Source organism: Phyllostomus discolor, chromosome 5 (genome assembly GCF_004126475.2).
Source record: "Phyllostomus discolor isolate MPI-MPIP mPhyDis1 chromosome 5, mPhyDis1.pri.v3, whole genome shotgun sequence".
Lineage (NCBI taxonomy): Eukaryota > Metazoa > Chordata > Mammalia > Chiroptera > Phyllostomidae > Phyllostomus > Phyllostomus discolor.
This window is the reverse complement of record NC_040907.2, coordinates 80,580,014-80,601,441: the sequence shown is the minus strand read 5'-3', so window position 1 is coordinate 80,601,441 and position 21,428 is coordinate 80,580,014. Positions and strand designations below refer to the sequence as shown.

General features: G+C 36.2%; 1 protein-coding gene across 2 annotated transcripts in view; it reads right to left on the bottom strand.

The window, feature by feature from the left end:
* Window positions 1-21,428, bottom strand: part of DTNBP1 (dystrobrevin binding protein 1) — a 184,511-nt gene that overhangs the window by 139,201 nt on the left and 23,882 nt on the right. The window contains exon 4 of one of the 2 annotated variants that reach the window (XM_028511673.2): window positions 15,975-16,035. The exons of the other annotated variant lie outside the window; for it this stretch is intronic. Within the exon in view, the coding sequence (XP_028367474.1) occupies window positions 15,975-16,035 (61 nt within the window). The remainder of the gene's footprint in view (window positions 1-15,974; window positions 16,036-21,428) is intronic. 2 annotated transcript variants of the gene reach the window in all.

Below are 21,428 nucleotides of genomic sequence, written 5' to 3'. Positions count from 1 at the left end.
AACCACTTTCCCAAGGGCCACAGTGGAACTAGATTCAATCCCAGGGACTCTGACACTTAAGCCCATACCCTTAAATCAATATTCTGGGGGTTTTGCTCTAAGGGTACAAGGAAGAAGAAAAATGAGAAACTAGCAAAAGAAAGGTTTCTGCAAAACTGTACTTAAAATTTACTAAATATTAAGAAATAAGCTATCTCTAGAAAGCCAAGGTTTCTACGTGGCCCAAGTCAACATTTCTGAATAAATCCAGATTTAATACCAGGAAATTAAGTTTAAGGAGGAAGACAAACCTGTAGTGCTTCATCCCAAAATTCCTTCTGGCGGACATTGAAGTTAGAAGAAATAAAATAAATAAATGAAGCAGGGAATGCTAATGATTTACAAAATAGCCAGAACCTTACTGTATATAAAACTCGACAGTTCAGACTTTGGGGAGAACGTTACTTCATTTGATTTCCACACTGATTTGTGTGGTTAGCAGGGTAAGTGGTGGTATACCATTGTACAGAGGTGGTTACTAAAAGAGAGAGACTAATTTACATGACCAAAGTCAAAATGTATTAGTACAGAAACTAAATTTCTAACACCTAGTTCAAGTCACCTTTCACGACAGGCAGAAGAGGGCCATGCTGGAGCACAGAGTGAAGCATGTGTATCTTAACCAGTGTGCACATCCAATTGTTAAACAAAAAGGTAATCTTTACCGTAAGAGTTGAATTTGAAGGCAAGCATTTCACAATAGAAATTACAAGCAAATAGTGCACTGTTACATCTAACTTTAAAAACTTGCCTTCAGAGTCTAACCCCAAAGTCAATATTAACTATTTATTCATTTGTACATTGCTATAGGAGAAAAAAACAGAACTTGTAAAAACCAAAAAAAACACTTGTAGAAAAAAAAAACCCCTAGACATCAAAGTTACCATTGACCATAGCTGTTTGTTTTCTAAGATACTGTTCTGAATTTTAAGACTATATAGTAAGACTTAGCTTTAAATTAGGTAAGTATAAAATAATTTGCCAAACAAGACTGAACTGCCTGTAAGTGTGTTTGCCCTGGTAGGCTTGAACTGGCTAAAGGCTACCAAAGACACATGAGCATGGTCTGACAAAATAAACACATGTTAGGTTTAATACAATTTTATTAAAGACAGATATTTTATTTTATTTTTTATTTTTTCAATGTTTCTTTTATTTATTGATTATGCTGTTACAGCTGTCCCATTTTCCCCCCTTCGTTCCCCTCTACCCTGCATACCCCTTCCCACCCACATTCCCCCACTTTAGTTCATGTCCATGTGTCATAAGTTCTTTAGCTTCTACATTTCCCATACTATTTTTACCCTTCCCCTGTCTATTTTCTGTCTACCATCTAATGCTACTTATTCTCTGTACCTTTTTTCCCCCTCTCTCCTCCTCCCACTCCCATTGCTAACCCTCCATGTAATCTCCATTTCTGTGGTTCTGTTTCTGTTCTAGTTGTTTGCTTAGATTGTTTTTGTTTTTGTTTTAGGTGTGGTGTTTATAATTATGAATTTGCTGTCATTTTACTATACATGTTTTTTATCTTCTCTTAGATAAGTCCCTTTAACATTTCATATAATAAGGGCTTGGTGATGATGTACTCCTTGAACTTGACCTTATCTGAGAAGCACTTTATCTGCCCTTCTATTCTAAATGAAAGCTCTGCTGGATAGAGCAATCTTGGATGTAGGTCCTTGCCTTTCATGACTTGGAATACTTCTTTACAGCCCCTTCTTGCCTGTAAGGTCTCTTTGGAGAAATCAGCTGACAGTCTGATGGGACTGTCTTCTGATTCTCTTGCTGCTTCTAGAATTCTCTCCTTCATTTTAATCTTGGGTGATGTAATGATGATGTGCCTTGGTGTGTTCCTCCTTGGATCCAACTTCTTTGGGACTCTCTGAGCTTCCTGGATTTCCTGGAAGTCTATTTCCTTTGCCAGATTCGGGAAAGTTCTCCTTTATTATTTGTTCAAATAACTTTTTCACTTGTTGCTCTTCCTCTTCCCCTTCTGGTACCCCTATAATTCAGATGTTAGAATGTTTAAAGATGTCCTGGAGGTTCCTAAACCTCTCCTCATTTTTTTTGAATTCTTATTTCTTCATTCTTTTCTGTTTGATTGTTTTTCTTCCTTCTGGTCCACTCCATTGATTTGAGTCCAAGTTTTCTTCCCATCACTATTGGTTCTCTGTGCATTTTCCTTCATTTCACTTAGCATAGACTTCATTTTTTCATCTAATTTGCAACCAAAATCAACCAATTATGTGAGCATCCTGATCACCAGTGCTTTGAACTGTGCATCTGATAGGTTGGCTACCTCTTCATCACCTAAAAGTATTTGTTCTGGGACTTTGATCTGTTCTTCCATTAGGGCCATTTTTTTTTGTCTTGTCACACCTGTTATGTAGTGAGGAGCAGAGTCTTAGGTGTTCACCGGGGTGGGGCAACCCAGTTGCTGGGTTGTGACGCAGTATGTGGGGAAGGGGTCTGAGAGGGAACAATGCTGCTTGCTTCACTCTCTCTCAGATTTCAGTCCCTTCCGTCAGTTCCCATAAGTAAACTGGGCCCATTTGGTGCTGATTCCCTTGTGGGTGGGCTTGTGTATATTCTAGGACCCTGTGGATCTCTCCAATAAACTCTCCTGTGAGGCTGCAGGGAGTCTCTCCCTGCACCTCAGCCTCCACAGGTGTTTTCAATTGGTGTTTTGAGGCTTTATTTCCCTGTGCTGGAGCCCTGGGTTTCGAGGTCTGTCTTGCTCCCCAGCTTCACCTGGTTTGTCTGTGTGCAAATGTGGGACTGCTTGGTCAGCTAGCCGCCCTGCGCACTTCACTGGGTCTGCCCACTGCCAACCCACACATGGGGTCTGTCAGCCACTGCCTTGTGCGCCAGGGTCCGCAAGCCACCACTTTTTTTTTTTTTGCTGTGATCCCTCTCCCCCCACAACCCCTGGCACCCGACTCCACCTGGTGGTCCAACTCCGCCCTTCTTACCAGACTGGATGAATGTGTCTAACTCCTTGGTTGTTGGACTTCCATACAATTCAATTTTCTGTCAGTTCTGGTTGTTTTTTTTTGTTACTAATTTTTGTTGTTCTTATTTTGGTTGTGCAAGGAAGCACAGTGTGTCTCCTATGCCTCCATCTTGGCTGGAAGTTTAAAGACAGACATTTTAAATATTTACATATGTCTCAACAGTATATTAGAGGGCTTTAATCTTTTTCATTTTTAAAGTCCAGTACTAAATTTCTGGAGATCCACAGAGGTACTTTTTAATTAGATGTGGATCTTAAAATAACCAAGTACTCAACTATGAAAAAAATTTCTCCAAAGAGCATAAATTCAACAACAGATCTTACAGGAAATTCTTTCTCCTTACTTATTTTATTATGAAATACTTCTTTCAACCAAAAGAATAGTTTTTATTAGAGATCCTCTACAGCATATAGTCTTCATTGAACACTGTTTGAGGGATTCATCCATGTTGATAAATGTAGGTGTGGTAGTTCACTAATTTTCATGGCTGTATGGTATTTGATTTTACAAAGAATATTCTGAATTATTCTGTAGGTGGACTTTGGGACTGTCTTAAGTTTCAATAGAACCTGCTACAACATCTTGTACAAATCTACATCTTTGTACAGATCCTGGTACAAACGTGAAGTTTCACATGAGAGTTAGAGATCTGGCCAAGGTATCACTCTCCTTTCCCAGAGTGGCTCTACAGGACTTGGGGTAACTAGATTTTCCCCAGCCTAATCATCTGACTGTAAGTAGCCTCATCTATATATTACATAGTAAATACATGCTATCATGCCAACATTACCAGCAAAATTGTACACCATACCAATATTATCAGGGGAAGAATTAGGACACAATACTCTGGAAAAATCCCTAGGAAGGGGAATTGTTTGAAAGATATGTGAGACTTCAACTTCTACTTCTTGCCAACTCATTTTTTCTAATGTGATTGTGCCAATAGATTTACACTCCCTAGTTCTAGTTGTTCATCACATATCTTCCAAGGGAAGAAACAAAACTGTCTTCTGGAAATAGTAATTGTCTGCACAGAAACTCAAGGCTTAAATTTCTGATAATCTAAGGAGCATAAATCTGTGGTTTTAATTTGTATTTCCTTGATTACTAATCAAGTTTGAATATGTTTTCTTCTGTAAAATGCCAGGCCCTATCTTTTGCTTGCCTTTCTATTGGGTTACTGTCTTGTTTTTACTGGTTTTGTAGGGGTTGTTCATATATTCTGAACACCTGTCCTCTCTTCTGTGAATTGCTTTATATTTTCATGGTGTTGTCTGATAAATAGAAGCTTTGATAAAAATTATACATATTTGTATTCCTGGTTGGTGCTTTTATGTCTTAAGACATTTCTCTACCCTGAGGTCTTCTATTATTTTCTAAAATAGGTATAGTTTTCCCTCTTACATTTAAGTATGATGGAACTAAAACCTGAACTAAGGTTTTCAATTACTTTTATTCAACATTATAGTGGCGGTTCTACTCAGTGTAAAAAGTTAAGAAGAAATGAAAGTTGTATACATTGGAAGGGAAGAAACAAAACCTACTATCTACACAAAAGAATTACTGCCTGCAAACACAAATTATAAGAACAAGCAGATTTAGCAACACATTAAATATTTAGGAAGTCAAAAATGTCAGGTTTTTGTAGATATCAGGATAAAGATGTTATCTTCTATTAAAACCTTGCTAAATGTTTTACTCTGAATAGATATTTAATTTTACTAAATGTATTTTCTGCATCTGCTGATCACATATTTTTCTTCTTTAATGTGTTAACATGGTCAATTGCATTTAAAAGATTTTCTAATGCCAAACCAACCTTTTAATCCTGACATAAATCCGGTATATTTGGGGTTTTTTTTGTAAGGCATTGCTGAATTTTTTTTGCCAATACTGCCATACAATGAAGAATGTGTCTGAGGCAGAATGCCTATGGTTTTTCAACTGGCATCCACAGAACACATACAAATCAATACAAAGTTTTAGCTATTATTCATATAGGAAAACTTTAAATTTAAGCTTGATACACATTTTATTTTATCATTTTTTATTCCTCACCCAAGAACATGTTTACTGATTTTAGAGAGAAACACAGACAGAGAAACATCCATTGGTGGGATCAAACCCACAACCTAGGTATATGCCCTGACCAGGAATCCAACCTACGACACACACAACCTTTGAACAGAAAGACGGTGCAACCAACTGAGCATCTGTGGGCAGCTTGATACACATTTCAAAGCAATGTGTGAGAAGATTCTCAAATTATGTTTCAAATACAACTGTTAGAACACCATAATCACACAACAGTATGACAAGTATACCCATAAAGGACACACACACCTTGCGTGCTGCTAGTGTTGAGAGACCACACTACTGTCCACAAAGCAACTGTTTGTTAATAACTGGATCAAGAGTTTGGTAATCAGAAAAGTTTTAAGCATCTTGCATCCTAACAGATTGCTACCCACTACTCATAGACTGGAGACATATTGCTAGTTTTAAATATACATAAGAAGGTTGCTTGACAGTTTCGGGTTGACATGTAACATACTGTAACTTATCAAATTTAAAAGATAAGAAATAGGTTCCTGGTTAGTGTTTGCACAGAACATCTGAGTTTCAGAAATTGATTATTGAAGTTAAATGACAGATGATGCTATTTTTGTTCTTCATAGATTACCCTTGAAATTCTGCCCTGCATATTTAACTTTAAATATGAGGTTAGCCAATATCTATACATTCTCTGTAAATGATGCAAGGACTTAGAATCCTTTAACTCTGATAACATGCCTACCAGGTTACATGCTATTGTTATCCAGTACTTTTGTTCTATCATTTTTAATCCCACCAATTAGATAACTGATACAGTCATCTGGTTATATTTATTTTTGGTTTTCCATTTCCTTTGTTCACTACTCCTTCCTATATCTCAGAGCTAGCTTCCAAAATCATTTTAATTTATCCTAAAATACATTCTTTAGAAGTTTCTCTTTTTTATATAGATTTTATTTATTTATTTTTAGAGAGGGAAGGGAGGGAGAGAGAGAGAAATATCAATGTGCAGTTGCTGGGGACGGTGGCAGCGGGCTGCGAACCAAAGTGTCGCAGGTTCGATTCCCAGCCAGGGTACATGCCTGGGTTGCAGGCCATAACCCCCAGCAACCGCACATTGATGTTTCTCTCTCTCTATCTCCCTCCCTTCCCTCTCTAAAAATAAATAAAATCTTTAAAAAAAAAGATGGCCCATATGAAACTGTAATTTTACAGATAAATACTAGTCCAATATTTATGACCTCACCTGATTCAACCTAAAGACCTTCTCTATTAACTCCTCTTTCATACATTCCAATTTCTTATCTTGAGGATGCTTTTTAACTGACTTTATCTTCTACCTCACTATATTCTTTCTTCAACCATAAATAACTGCTGTTAACCACATCCTTCAGGTTTTTAATTTTAATAACTTTTTAAAGTCATGTTTCATAGTCTTATTCTTTATTCAGGTTTAATTCCTCTTTTCTCTCTTTAAAACACAAAAGGGACTACATCAAATTAAAAAGCTTCTGCATGGCTAAAGAAAACATCAACAAAATGAAAAGGGTACTGACTGTATGGAGAGCAGATTTGCCAATGATACCTCAGATAAGGGTTTGATCTCCAAAATATATGAAGAGCTCACATGACTACACACCGGGAAAACAAACAATCCAATTGAAAAATGGGCAAAGAACCTGAACAGCCACTTCTCCAACCCATGAAAAATGCTCAACATCATTAGCCATCAGAGAGTTACAAATTAAAACCACAATGAGATACCACCTCACACCAATCAGAATGGCCATGATTAACAAATCAACAAACAAGTGTGGGTGAGGTTGTGGAGAAAAGGGCACCCTAGTGCACTGTTGGTGGGAATGCAGACTGGTGCAGCCACTGTGGAAAACAGTATAGAATTTCCTCAAAAAAACTAAAGATGGAACTGCCTTTTGACCCAGAGATTCCACTGCTGGGACTGTACCCTAAGAATCCTGAATCATCAATTCAAAAGAATCTATGCACCCCAATGTTCATAGCAGTGTTATTTATAACAGTTAGGTGCTAGAAACAGCCTCAGAGCCCATCACTAAATGAGTGGACCAAAAAATCGTGGTACATTTACACAATGGAATTCTATGCAGAAGGAAGAAAGAAGGAGCTCTTACCCTTCATGACAGCATGGACGGAACTGGAGAGTATTATGCTAATGAAATAAGCCAGGCAGTGAAAGATAAATATCATAAGATCTCACCTATAAGGGGAACCCAATCAACAAAACAAATGAGAATAGAACCAGAGACATGGAAATAAAGAACAATTTGACAGTGACCAGAGGGGAGAAGCATAAGGGAGAAAGAAGGGGAAGGGGCAACTCAAGGAACATGAATAGAAGACTCACGCATAGACAAAGGAAGGCGGGGATTGGCTGTGGGAGTGGGAAGGGCGGGGGAGAGCAACAGGAAAAGGGCGGGACAATTGTAACAACAACAACAAAAAGAAACAGTTATCATACTAAAACATTTGGGTTTATTCTGTTAGTAACAGTGAGGAATTAAATATATTAATAAAAATAAAAAACTTTGTATATATCCATTTATTAGTCTATATCTAACAGTGCAATATCTAAAGTCCTCCATAGCTCTAAATCTTACTCTGATTCTAGCGATTCTCAAACTTTTGGTAATATATTTGTGTTTGCTAATTTTTTTGGAGGTGGTGGTAAGAAATTAACTTGTAGTAATCTTGACAGGCCTAGGTTTACCAAGTTTTATCCATGTAGAATTTCTGTTTGTATCTGATGGGTGTCAAGGAACACAGTCATCTGTGGGCCTTTAATTTTTTAATGTAGTGACTAGTTCCCTAATCATGCAGGAAGTGTAAATTAGAGCCCCACACTTATGTGAGGCCAAGACTATGGTAACAAATCCAAAAAGGAGACTACATTTATTCCAAGTAGTCATAAAGACAGGTTTCCTTATCACCTCCTTTGGCCAACAGGTTTTTTTTTTTTTCCTAGCATAACCTTTCACTGAGGGAAGCAGCCGTTTCAAAGACCTAAGAGCTCTCTGCAAGAGTCAGATTCAGCTCCCCAAAGACAAGGTCTCACATCCCCGTAAAGTCTCTAAAGCTTTTGATTTAGTACTTGACCCCAGTTTCCATGTTTGTTTTTTAGCCATTCTGACTTGAGTTCCCTTTTCATTTTTTTGGCACTTTAGGACCTCCCTTAACTTTTGTAAGCTTACTACATTACAAATTTTTAAAAATCTCTCTATCATTTAAGTGTTTTATATCCATAGAGCTTTTCAAAGTACCTAGTCTACCTTTTGGCCAAAAACCTACGTTTCCCACTTTCCAATAATTTCTCACAGAAACACTAATGTCTAAAATTTCATGTCTTACTCTGTTCTGTTACAATTATTACAGCTTCACTAATTTAGGTAAAGGGTAAAGAAAGTCAGTCTAAATTAATTTAAAGTTAGAATCACAAGTGTTTTTAGAAAGATGTAAAGTTTGACTGACATCAATAGCACAGAGTACTTGATCTTGGCTAACAAAGCTAGTAATTTAATTACAAATCCCTTTTATTCATTATACACTCTATACACAGGGCTAGAAAATAATTTTTCTTCTAAGTGAATTAAGAATGAGCCTCTGAAATTTTTTACTTATTTATTCCTTATTTATTTAAGGAATTTAAATTCCTTATTTACTAAGGAAATTAGTAATTTTAAAAAATGTTTTATTTTTTTAAATAATAGTATCCCATAAGAACCTTCCAAACCTAGTTTTTTAATGTCTTTTCAAGTTTTTAATTGTATTTTTTCATTACCATTTAGTCCCCTTATATCACCCTCCCAACCTCACAATCACACTGTTGTCCATGTCCATGTGTCCTTTTTCCCTTTTGCTCAACCCCTCCATCCTCTATCCCTGACCCCCTGTCCCAGCTATCATCTGCTCTTGATCTATGAGTCCGTCTCTATTTTGTTTGTTCATTCAGTTTGTTCATCAGATTCCACATGAGTGAAATCATGGTATTTGTCTTTCTCTGACTGGCTTATTTCACTTAGCATAAGGTTGTCCAGGTCTATCCATGCTGTCGCAAAGGATAAAATTTTCTTTTCTTTTTTTTTATGACCAAATAGTATTCCATTGTGTAAATGCCCCATAGTTGTTTTATCCACTCATCTACTGATGGACACTTGGGCTGCTTCCGTTATTTTGACAATTGTAAGTAACACTGCAATAGACATAGGGGTGCTTATGTTCTTTTATAACATAAGCACTGCAATAAGCACATAGGGGTGAATTAGTGTTTTGGGTTCCTTCTTATGTTCCCAGAAGTGGGACTGCTGGGTTGAAAGGCAGACCCATTTTTAATTTTTTGAGGTATCTCCATACTGCTGTCCTCAGTGGCTGCACCAATTTGCAACAGTGCAAAAGGGTTCTCCCCTCTCCACACCCTCGCCAGCACTTGATGGTTGCTGATTTATTGATGATAGTCATTCTGGCAGGTATGAGATAATATCTCATTGTGATTTTAACTTGCATTTCTGTGATGATTAGTGACTTTGAACATCTTTTCATGTTTATTGGCCAGCTGCATGTGTCTATTCAGATCCTTTGCCCATTTACTAATTATATTGACTGGGGTTTTTTTTGGTGTTAAGTTTTATAAGTTCTTCATAGACCGATATTAACCCCTTATCAGATGTATTGGCAAATATGTTCTACCATTCTGTGGGTTTTATTTTTATTTTGTTGATTTCCTTTCCTTTGCAAAAGCTTTTGTTTGATGAAGTCCCATTCATTTACTTTGTATTCATTTGTTTCCCTTGCCTGGGGGAAATATCTGATAAAATGTTGCTACAAGGTAAGTCTAAGATTTTGCTGCCTATATTTCCTTCTAGGACTTTTATGGTTTCAAGTCTAACATTTCAGTCTTTAATCCATTTTGAATTTATTCTTGCGAGTAGTGCAAAAAGGTGGTCTAGTTTCATTTTTCTGCATGTATCTGTCCAGTTTTCCCAACACCATTTATTGAATAAACTGTTTTTAGCCCACTGTATGTGCTTGCTTCCCATCGAATATTAATTGATTATAAAGATATGGGTTTATATCTGTGCTTTTATTCTGTTTCACTGAGCTATGCTTTTATGCCACTACCATGCTGTTTTGACTATGGCCTCATACTATAGTTTGAAACTAGGTAAGGTGATTCGTCCAACTTTATTGTTCTTTGTCAGGATCTCTGTTGCTATGCAAAGCTCTTTGTGTTTTCACATAAATTTTTGAAAATTTGTTCTAGTTCTGTGAAATATGTCACTGGAATCTTGATAGGAATTGCATTGAATCTACACATTGATTTGGGTAGTATGGACATTTTAATGATGTTAATTCTTCCTACCTATTAACATGGTATGTCCTTCCACTTATTTGTATCTCCTTCAATTTCTTTCTTCAGTGTCTTATAATTTTCCGAGTACAGGTCTTTTACATCCATGGTTAGGCTTATTCCTAGGTATTTTATTCTTTTTGAAGCAATTGTAAATGGGATTATTTCTCAATTTCCCTGTTAGCTTGTACTGGCGTATAAAAATGCAATTCTGGATGTTAATTTAGTATCCTGCTACTTTGCTGAATTCATTTATCAGTTCTAGTAGTTTCTTGGTGGAATCTTTTGGATTCTCTATGTACATTATCAAGCCATCTGCAAATAAAGACAGTTGTATTTCTTCCTTTCCAATTTGGATGCCTTTTATTTCTTCTTGTCTGAGTGTTGTGGTTAGCACTTCTGGTACTACACTAAATAAGAGGTGAAAATGGACATCACTGTCTTATTCCCTGTCTTAAGGGGAATGCTTGTAGTTTTTGCCCACTGAGTATGATGCTAGCAGTGGATTTGTATTTTTGGCCTTTATTATGTTTAGGTATGTTCCTTCTATTCCGACTTTGCTGAGTTTTTATCAGAAGTGGGTGCTAGATTTTATCAAAAGATAAATGCTGGGGGAAAAATGCTGGATAAAATGCTTTATAAAAAGATAGATGCTGGATTGCATCTATTGATATAATTATGTGTTTTTTATCCTTCATTTCATTTACGTGGTGAATCATATTTAATGATTTGTGAATGTTGTACCAAGACTGCATTCCTGCAATAAATCCCCCTTGATCATAGTGTATGTTCTTTTTGACACATTGCTGTATTCGGTTTGCTATTATTTTGTTGAGGATTTCAGCATCTATATTCATTGGGATGTTGACCTACAATTTTCTTTTTTGTTGTTGTTGTAACTTTATCTGGTTTTAGTATTAGGATAATGCTGGCCTTGTAAAATGAGCTTGAGAGCCTCCCCTTCTCTGGAATTTTTTGAAACCTGTGAAACCATCTGTAGCGCTTTTGTTTGTTGGGAGTTTTTTGATTACTGCTTTAATTTCACTAGGAGTAATTTATCTATTCAGATTCTTGGATTCTTCCTGATTTAGTTTTGGAAGATTGTATGTTTCTAGGAATTTATCCATTTCATCCAGGTAGTCCAGTTTCTTGGCATATAGTTGTTCATAATATTTTCTTACAATCCTGTGCATTTGTTTGGTGTCAGTTGTTATTTCTCCTTTTTAATTTCTGACTTTATTTATTTGGTTCCTCTCTTTTTCTCCTGATGAGTCTCATTAAAGGTTTGTCAATCTTGCTTATCTTTTCAAAGAACCAGCACTTGAATTCATTTGTCTTTTGTGTGTTTTCTTAAGACTATTTCATTTATTTTTGCTCTGATCTTCATTACTGCCTTCCTTCTACTCACCTGGGCTTTGTTTTATTGTTGTTGTTGTTGTTGTTTTTAAGTTCCTTTAAGTGTAAAGTGAGATTGTTTATTTGAGCTTTTTCTTATTTTTTAAGATGGGCCTGTAATGCTGCGAATTTCCCTCTTAGGACTGCTTTCCCTGTGTTTCACCGATTTTGGATTGCTATATTTCCATTTTCATTTGTTTTAAGGTATCTTTGATTTCTTTTTTGATCTCTTTGTTGACCCATTCATTGTTTAATAACATATTACTTAGCTTCCATGTCTTTGTGTATTTTTCAGTGTTCTTCTTGTGATTGATTTCTAGTTTCATAGCATTGTGGTCAGAGAAGATATCTGATATGATTTCAATCTTCCTCAATTTATTAAAATTTGTTTTGTGTCCTAACATGCGGTCTATTGTAGAAAATATTCCATGTACATTTGAAAATTATGTATATTCAATTGCTTTAGGGTGAAATGCTCTGAAAAAAATTGATGTTTTTGATCCATTTGACCTAGTGTGTTTTTTAAAAAGATTTTATTTATTTTGTTATTAGAGAGAGGGGAAGGGAAAGAGAGGGTGAGAAATGAGAAACATCAATGTGTGGTTGCCCCTTGCACACCCCCTACTGGGGACCTTGCCTGCAACTCAGGCATGTGCCCTGACTGGGAATCAAGCCTGCGACCCTTCCCTTCACAGGCCCAATCCACTGAGCTATACCAGCCGGGGCTGAACTAGTGTGTTGTTTAAAGCCGTTGTCTCCTGGTTGATTTTCTGTCTGGAAGGTTTATCTATCCATTGAAGTCAAAAGGGTGTTAAAATCAATGACTATGACTGTATTTCTGTCAATCTCTCCCTTTGTGTCCATCAAAATTTGCTTTACATATTTAAGTGCTCCTATGTTGCTGCATAAATGTTTACTAGAGTTATGTCCTCTTGTTGGATTGTTCCCTTTATCATTACGTAGTATCCTTCTTTGTTACTATGAACTTGGTTTTAAAGTCTATTTTATCTATTTGGATATACATATTGCTACCCCTGCTTTATTTCCTTTCCATTAGCATGAAATATCTTTTTCCATTCCTTTACTTTTAGTCTGTGTGTATCTTTTAATCTGAGGTCTGTTGGAGGCAGCATATATAATGGGTTTTGTTTCCTTATCCATTCAGCTACCACATGTCTTTTGGTTGGGGCATTTAAGCCTTTTACATTTAAGGTGATTATTGATAGATATGTACTGTATTTTGCCGTATAACAATGTGCACCTTTTTGCCCAAATTTTGAGAGAAAAATAAGGATGTGCATTATACATGGGTATTAGTTACCTGCACATAAAATTTCTTTCACCTTGTAGCTATTCTTGTGTTTTGTAATTATCTGTTACATAAAATTTCTTGTACCATATTTCAAAAAATGAATGCTAAAATTCCTTTATAATTAAAAATAACAAGTATCTAAATATAAATAAATAGCTGAATTAAAAAATTAAACCAAAGTTTTTTCCCCCTAAAGTTTGGGCCAAAAGCGTGGGTGTGCATTATACACGGCAAAATATAGTATTAAGTGCCATTTTATTGTTAAACTATTTTTTCTCTTTTTTCTTTCTCTTTTTTTTTTCCTTCTTCTTAAAGCAAGCCCTTTAACATTTGTTGCAGTACTGGTGTGGGGTTAATTTTTTCTTGTCTGGGAATCTCTATTTCTCCTTCAATTTTAAATGGTAGTCTTGCTGAGTGAAGTAGCTTGGTTGTAGGACCTTGCTTTCAACACCTTGAATATTTCATGGCACTCCTTTCTGGCCTGAAACGTTTCTGCTGAGAAATCATAAAACAGTCTAACTGGTCCTCCCTTGTATGTAACTACTTGCCTTTCTCTTGCAGCTTTTAGGATTCTCTCCTTGTCTTTAGGCCTTGCCATTTTAATTATCATATGTCTTGGCACAGGTCTCTTTGGGTTCAACTTCTTTGGGACTCTCTGAGCTTCCTGGACTTGTGTGTCTTTTTCCTTCACTAGGTTAGGAAGTTTTCAGTCATTATTTCTTCAAATAGGTTCTCAGTCCCTTGCTTACTCTCTTCTCCTTCTGGTATTCCCATGATGAAGATGTTGTTATGCCTCATGTTTTCCCAAAGGTTTCTTACATTGTCCTCATTTTTTAAAATTCTTTTTTCTTTTTACTGCTTTGTTTGTGTTTTTTTTACCTTATCTTCCTAACCATTGATTCAGTCCTCTGTTTCATTTAACCTACTGTTTATTCCTTCCAGTGATTATTTATTTCAGATGTTGCATTCTTTATTTCTCACTAGTCCTTTTTTATGGTTCCTGTCTTTTTTCATGCTGCTGAGTATCCTTATAGTCATTACTCTAAACTCTTTATCTGATAAATCACTTGCCTCTATTTCATCCAGTTCTTTTGGAGAATTCTCTAGTTCTTTCATTTGGGGCCTCTTTCTTGGTTTTCCCATTTTGGCTGCCTCTTTGTTTTTATTCTATGGAATAGGTAGATTAGGAAGACTTTGGTCTACCTATTACATAGCAACTCTGCCTGTGACTGGCCCTGGGCAACCTGTTTGTAGTTATCAGTGATCCACAGCATGTGGCTCCCTCTGTTGGGCCTGGGCAGAAAGAACCAGGCTGTGTGGCAAGGGTAGCTCTTACAAGCACCAGGCCAGAGGGAGGGTCTAAAGTCTCAGAATCCGAAGAATCTGTCTCTGCCTATAGGATTTCTATAAGGTTAATTAGTGAATGTTTTCCAGCTATACTCTTCAGCAGCAGGGCTTAAGCTCCATAGGTTGGAGCAGAGTAATTCCTGTGGGTGGGACTATTGCTTCGCCTCAGGCTGACGCCATTCATAGAGGAGTGCTCTACCTGGGGAAGATAGCACCTGCAGTATGGGGAATGACTTAGCACAGAGATCCTGGTGGCTATTCCTTGGGCTCTCTTCCCAGAGCCAACACCCCCAGACTCTCCTCAAACATCTCTAGTCCACTCTATCTTCCCTCTGTTGGAGTCCAGGGTAAGTGACTGCAAATGGAATTTTGTGCATTGGCCATTTAAGAGACTCTCTGAATCTCCAGCTATCTCTCCCTGGTGGACAGAAACCCTGTTGCTTTTCACAGCTTTATGTTATTTGGGTTCCTTTCCTGGTTCTGGTGCCATAGGCTGGGGATTCCAGCTTGGGATTTAGACCTACACTTCTCAGGGAGAACCCCCTAGCTGCTGAAATATCCCTCCAGAACTTCAGCTGCTGCCTGTGGGAGCTCAGCCAGCCCTCTCACACCTCCTCCACACTCCCTGCCTATCTCACTGTGGTGAAGTGGCTCCTTCTGTCTGTGATTATAAGGCTTCTAAAAAGAATTCCAGCTAGTGTTCAGCTGGTTATTCAGGATGATTTTTCTATAATTTAGTTGTAATTATGTTTGGTCCTGGGAGGAGGTTAGTGTAGCTTCCACTCACTCCTCCACCATCTTGGCCCAATCCAGGAAATCAGTGATTTTAGATAGATTGAGCAAAGTTAAGCTTTTGGCCAAATAATAAGAAATTCTTTTTTAAAATCCTCACTCAAGGATATGTTTATTGATTTTAAAGAGAGAGAAAGGAAGAGAGTAAGAGACAGACAGACAGACAGACAGACATCGATGTGAAAGAGGAACATTGATGGGTTGCCTCCTATACATTCCCCAATCAGGGATTGCACCTGCAACTTAAGACTGTGCCCTCAGTGGGAATAAAACCTGCAAACCTTTTTGTGTATGACACAATGTTACAGCCAAGTGAGGCCAGGGTACCAAAATATTAAATAGTGTGTAAAAAGAATTACACCTTATAATTTACTTACATATGCAAAGGCATCAGACTCAAATTCAAAACATTATACTTAGATAACCCAAGTATTCACTTGTGACTTGAGAATAAAAGTCATAACTTCCTAAGCCTAACTAAGCTACTTGATAGAAAAATGTACCTTATTTAGAAAGTTTCATAATCAATTGCTAAATTCAATTTCAGTTATTCTGCAAAAACATTTTAATACAATTACAAATTTAATTTCCTAAAAACTAGCATATTCCACAAGTATAAGATTAGCTAATAATTCTTTACCTCTCCAGCACTTGCACATTCCTTGGCTCTCCTGTGAAGTGCAGCCCATGTATCTTCATACCTAAGAATAGAAAAAAGTAATTCAAAATGCAAAAAAAAGTAAAATTTCATGCTTTTTAAAAAGATTTTATTTATTTATTTTTAGAGTGGGAAGAGAGGGAGAAAGAGAGAGAGAGAGAAACATCAATGTGTGGTTGCTGGGGGTCATGGCCTGCAACCCAGGCATGTACCCTGACTGGGAATCAAACCTGTGACACTTTGGTTTGCAGCCCATGCTCAATCCACTGAGCTACGCCAGTCAGGGCTTTCATGCTTTAAAATATTTAAAAAACTATCTAAAGATGAACCTGGAACATCCTATGGTGTCCAAAAACAAAGAGCTCAAAATATAATGGGGATATGTTGCAAGGACACAGAAATCAACTTGAAGGGGCTTCCAATGGCTAAGTTGAGGAAAACTTGAACACTACAATAAATGATAGTAATGGGTTATAACTCAAAAATTAAACAAACAGCCCTGGCTGGTGTGGCTCGACTGGGTATCTTCTCTCAAACCAAAAGGTCACCTGTTGAAATCCCAGTCAGGGCACATGCCTGGACTGCAGGTTCAGTCCCTGGTTGGGGTGCATGTGGAGGGCAACCAATCAATGTTTCTCTCTCATATTGATGTTTCCCTCTCTTTCTCCCTCCCTTCCCCTCTCTCTCTCTAAAACTAAATAAATAAAATTAAAAATATTAGCACTGGCTGGTGTGGCTCAGTGGACTGAGTGTCAGCCTGTGAACCAAAGGGTTGCCAGTTCAATACCCAGTCTAGGGCTCATGCCTGGGTTGTGGGCCAGGTCCCCAGTAGGGGGTGCAAGAAGCAACCATACATTGATGTTTCTCTCCCTCTCTTTCTCCCTTCCTTCCCCTCTCCAAAAATAAACACAATTTTTAAAAAAAGTTTTAAAATTAAAAAAATTAAACATCCATGAGATCATGACTTAAGTAACTAATTAAAAAAATAATAAAGAAAATCAACAAAATCAAAAATTGATTCTTCAAAAGATTAACAAAATGAAACCTTTGGCTAGACTAAGAAAATAAGACAAGTAACTTTAGAAAGAAAAAGAGAGGCATTGCTATTAATTCTACAGAAGTAAGAAGAATTATGAGAGTACTGTAGATAACTGCATGCCAACAAATTAGACAAACTAGATGAAATGAACAAATTCCTAGAAACACAAAACCTACCAAGACTGAAAGCCAAACCAACAGAAAATATGAATAGAACCATCAAAAAGAAATTAAAAGACAAAAAAAGTTACAGTGAAACAAAAATATGGGAACACAACATACCAAAAAGTATGCAGTTAAAGCAATTCTAAGAGGCAAATTTGTAGCAATAAGCACCCACATTAAAAAGGAATGACCCCCCAAAACAACCTAATGCTATGCTTTAAAGAACTAGTAAAAGAACAAAACTGAAGCTAGCAGAAGGAAAAATAATAATAAAAATCAAAGCATAAATAAAAGAAACAGAGAACAGAAAAACAACAGAGAAGATTAACCAAACTATAAGCTGTTTCTTTGAAAAAATAAAGAAAAATGACACCTTTAGCTCAACTTGCCAAGGAAGAAAAAGAGAGGACACACCCTGGCTGGTGTGGCTCAGAAGACTGAACACTGCCTGCAAACCAGAGGGCTGCCAGTTTGATTCCCAGTCAAGGCACATGCCTGGGTTCCATGCAAGGTCCCCAGTTGGGGGCATACAAGAGGTAACCAATCTATGTTACTCTTGCACATCAATGTTTCTCTCCCTCTTTTTTCCCCTTCCTTCCCCTCTCTCTAGAAATAAAAAAATAAAATCTTTTAAAAAATGAGTGGACTCAAATCAACAAAATTATAAATGAAAAAGAATATATTTCAACCAACACCCCAGAAATACAAAGGAAGCTGGTATGAACAACTATATGCCGACAAACTGGACAACCTAAAAAAAAATGCTTAGAAACATACCAACTATCAAGACTTAGTCAGGAAGAAACAGAAAGTCTGAACAGACCAATTACTAGTTAGAAGGTTGAATCAATAATCAAAAATGTCCCAATGAAGACAAGTCTAGGATCTGATGGCTTCACTAGTGAATTTCATCAAGCATTTTAAAAAAGAGTTAATGTAAGACCTTCTCAAACTGTTCCAAAAAATATCAAAAAGGAGTACCAGTCTCAAACTAGTTTTATGATCCCAGCATTACCCTCATACCAAAGGCAAAAAAAAGGACACCATCAGAAAAGAAAATTACAGACCAATATCCCTGAATATATTGATAGATGCAAGAATTCTCAATAAAATATTAACAAAACAAATTCAGCTGCACATCAAAAGAAACTCTCCATTATCAAGTGGGATTTATACCACAGATGCATGGGTGGCTCAACATCCACATATCAATTAGTGTGATATATCACATTCACAGAAGAAAAAAAATCATATGATCATCTTAATAGACATAAGCATCTGATAAAATCCAACATCTGTTTATTACAAAACTCTTAATAAATTAGGTATAGAAGGAATGTATGTTAAAATAATAAAGGCCACAGCTAACATTATATTCAATGATGAAAGTTGAAAGTTTTTCCTTTCAGATCACAAATAAGACAAAGGTACACATTCTCACCTTTCCTAACCAACTTAATACCAGAATTCCTTGCCAGAGTCATCAGGCAAGAAATAAAAAGCATAAGAAACATAAATGAAAAAATAAAATTGTCTCCATTTGCATATGATGTTTTATATATAGAAAATCCTGAAGACTCCACCAGAAAGTACTAGACCTAACCAATAAATTCAGTAGAGTTGCAGGATAAAAAATTAACATAGAAAAATCAGCAGTGTTTCTATGCACTAACAACAAATTACCTGAAAAAAATAAAGAAAATAATCCCATTTACAATAGCATTAAAAACAATAAAAAACTGAGGAATAAACTTAACCAAAGAGGTGGAAGATCTCTACTCTGAAAACAACAAGTCAATGATTTAAGAAATCAAAGAAAACAAAAAATAGAATATATCCTGTGTTCATGTACTGAAAGAATTAATATTGTTAAAATGCCAATGCTACCAAAAGTCATCTATAGAATCAATGTCATCCCCATAAGATTCCGATGGCATTTTTCACAGAAGTAGAAAAGAGAATCCTAAAATTTATAAGGAATCACAAAAGACCCTAAATAGTCAAAGCAATCCTGAGAAAGAAGAAAAAGGAGGAGACATCATACTTGCTAATGCAAAGCTATATCATAAAGCAGGGGTGTCAAACTCATCTTCACCAGGGGCCATGTCAGCCTTGCAGTTGCCTTCAAAGGGCCAAATGTAATTTGAGGACTGTATAAATGTAACTACTCCTTAACTAGGGGCAAGGAGCTCAACACTGCCACCATGTAGAAACAAGGTGCTGGCCAGATAAAATGAGGTGGAGGGCTGGATTTGGCCCATGGGCCTTGTGTTTGCCACCTGTGTCATAAAGCTATCATAATCAAAACAATACAGTATTCACATAAAAACAGACAAACAGATCAATGGCACAGAATTGATAGGCCAGAAATAAACCTAAGATTATATGGTCAACTAATATTTGACAAGGAAGCCAAACATACTCAGTGGACAAAAGATAGTCTCTTCAATAAATGATGTTGGGAAAACTGGATAGCCATATGGAAAAGAATGAAACTATACCCCTATCTTACACTACTCACAAACATTAACTGAAAATGTATTAAAGACTTAAATATAAGACATGAAACCATGAAGCTTGAAGAAAACATAAAAAAGAAGCTCCTTAATATGGATCTTGGCAATGATTTTTTGGATATGACACCTAAAGCATGAACAACAAAACAGAAAATAAACAACTAGGATTACATCAAACTAAAAATATTTCTGCACAGCAAAAGAAACAATGAAGTAAAAGGCCCACAAAATCAGGAAAAATATATGCCAACCATATATCTGATAAGATGTTAATATCCAAATTATATAAGGAACTCACACTACTCAATAGCAAAAAAAAACAAATAATGCAATTTTAAAATGTGCGAAAGACCTGAACAGACATTTTTCGAAAGAAGATAATATTGTACAAATGGTGAACAGGCACATGGAAAGATGCTCAACATCACTGAAAATCAGGGAAATGAAAATCAAAATCACATTAAGATATTACCTTGCCTGTTAGAATGGCCATCAACAAAAAGATAAGACAGAAAATGCTGGTGAGGACATGGAGAAAAGGGAAACCTGTGCACTGTTGGTGGGATTATAAACTGCTTCAGCCACTATTAAAAACAGTATGGAAGATGCTCAAAAAATTAAAACTAGAACTACCATATAACCAAGCAATTCCACTTCTAGGAATATTACAAAAGAAAATAAAACAGTAACTCAAAAAAGATATCTGAACCCCTATGTTCAAAGCAGCATTATTTACAATAGCCAAGATATGGGAAAAACCTAAGTATCTACTAACAGATAAATGGGCAAATAAGCTGTGGTACAGATATACAATGGAATATTATTCAGCCATAAAAAATGAGGAAATCTGCCATTTATAATAACATGGATGGCCGGGGGGCATTATGCAAAATGAAGTAAGATAGAGAAATACAAATACTGTATGATATCACTTATATGTGAAATAGGAAAAAAAAAAACCTACAGAGAAAAAAATCAGACTTGTGGTTACCACCAGTGAGGGGATAGGAGGAAGGGAAATTGGAGGAAGGTAATAGAAAGGTACAAACCTCCAGTTATAAGATGAGTGCTAGGGATGTAATATACAACATGATAACTATAGTTAATATTACAGTATGATTTATATGCAAGTTGTTAGGATTTAAGAGTTCTCATCACAAAAATTTTTTTTTCCTTTTTCTTTTTATTGTATAAGATAATGGATTCTAACTTAATTATTGTGGTAATCATTTCACAATAGATATAAGTCATACCACTATGCTGTGCACCTTAAATTTATACAATGAAGTATCTCAATTATATCTCAATAAAACTGAAAAAAAACTTTTAAATATCTCCCCTAAATAAGCTCTGGACCTGATGGCTTCATGGATATTACCATACGTATAAAAAACTAATACTAAACCTTCTCAAACTCTTCCAAAAAACTGAACACTTCTTAATTAATCTATAAGGGCAGCATTTCCCTAATACCTAAGCCAGACAGAGACACAAGAAAACCACAGACACATATCTCTTATAAACACTAATGCAAAAATTCTAGCAAATTGAATTCAGCAGCATATTAAAAGGATTATACATCATGAACAACTGGTTCCCACCCAACCGCCAAATGAAGGGGAAAAAACATGATAATCTCACTTGATGCTAAAAAAGCATTTAACAAAAGTTAATAACCATTCATGGTTAAAAACTGAAAAAAAAAAGTAGCAACAGA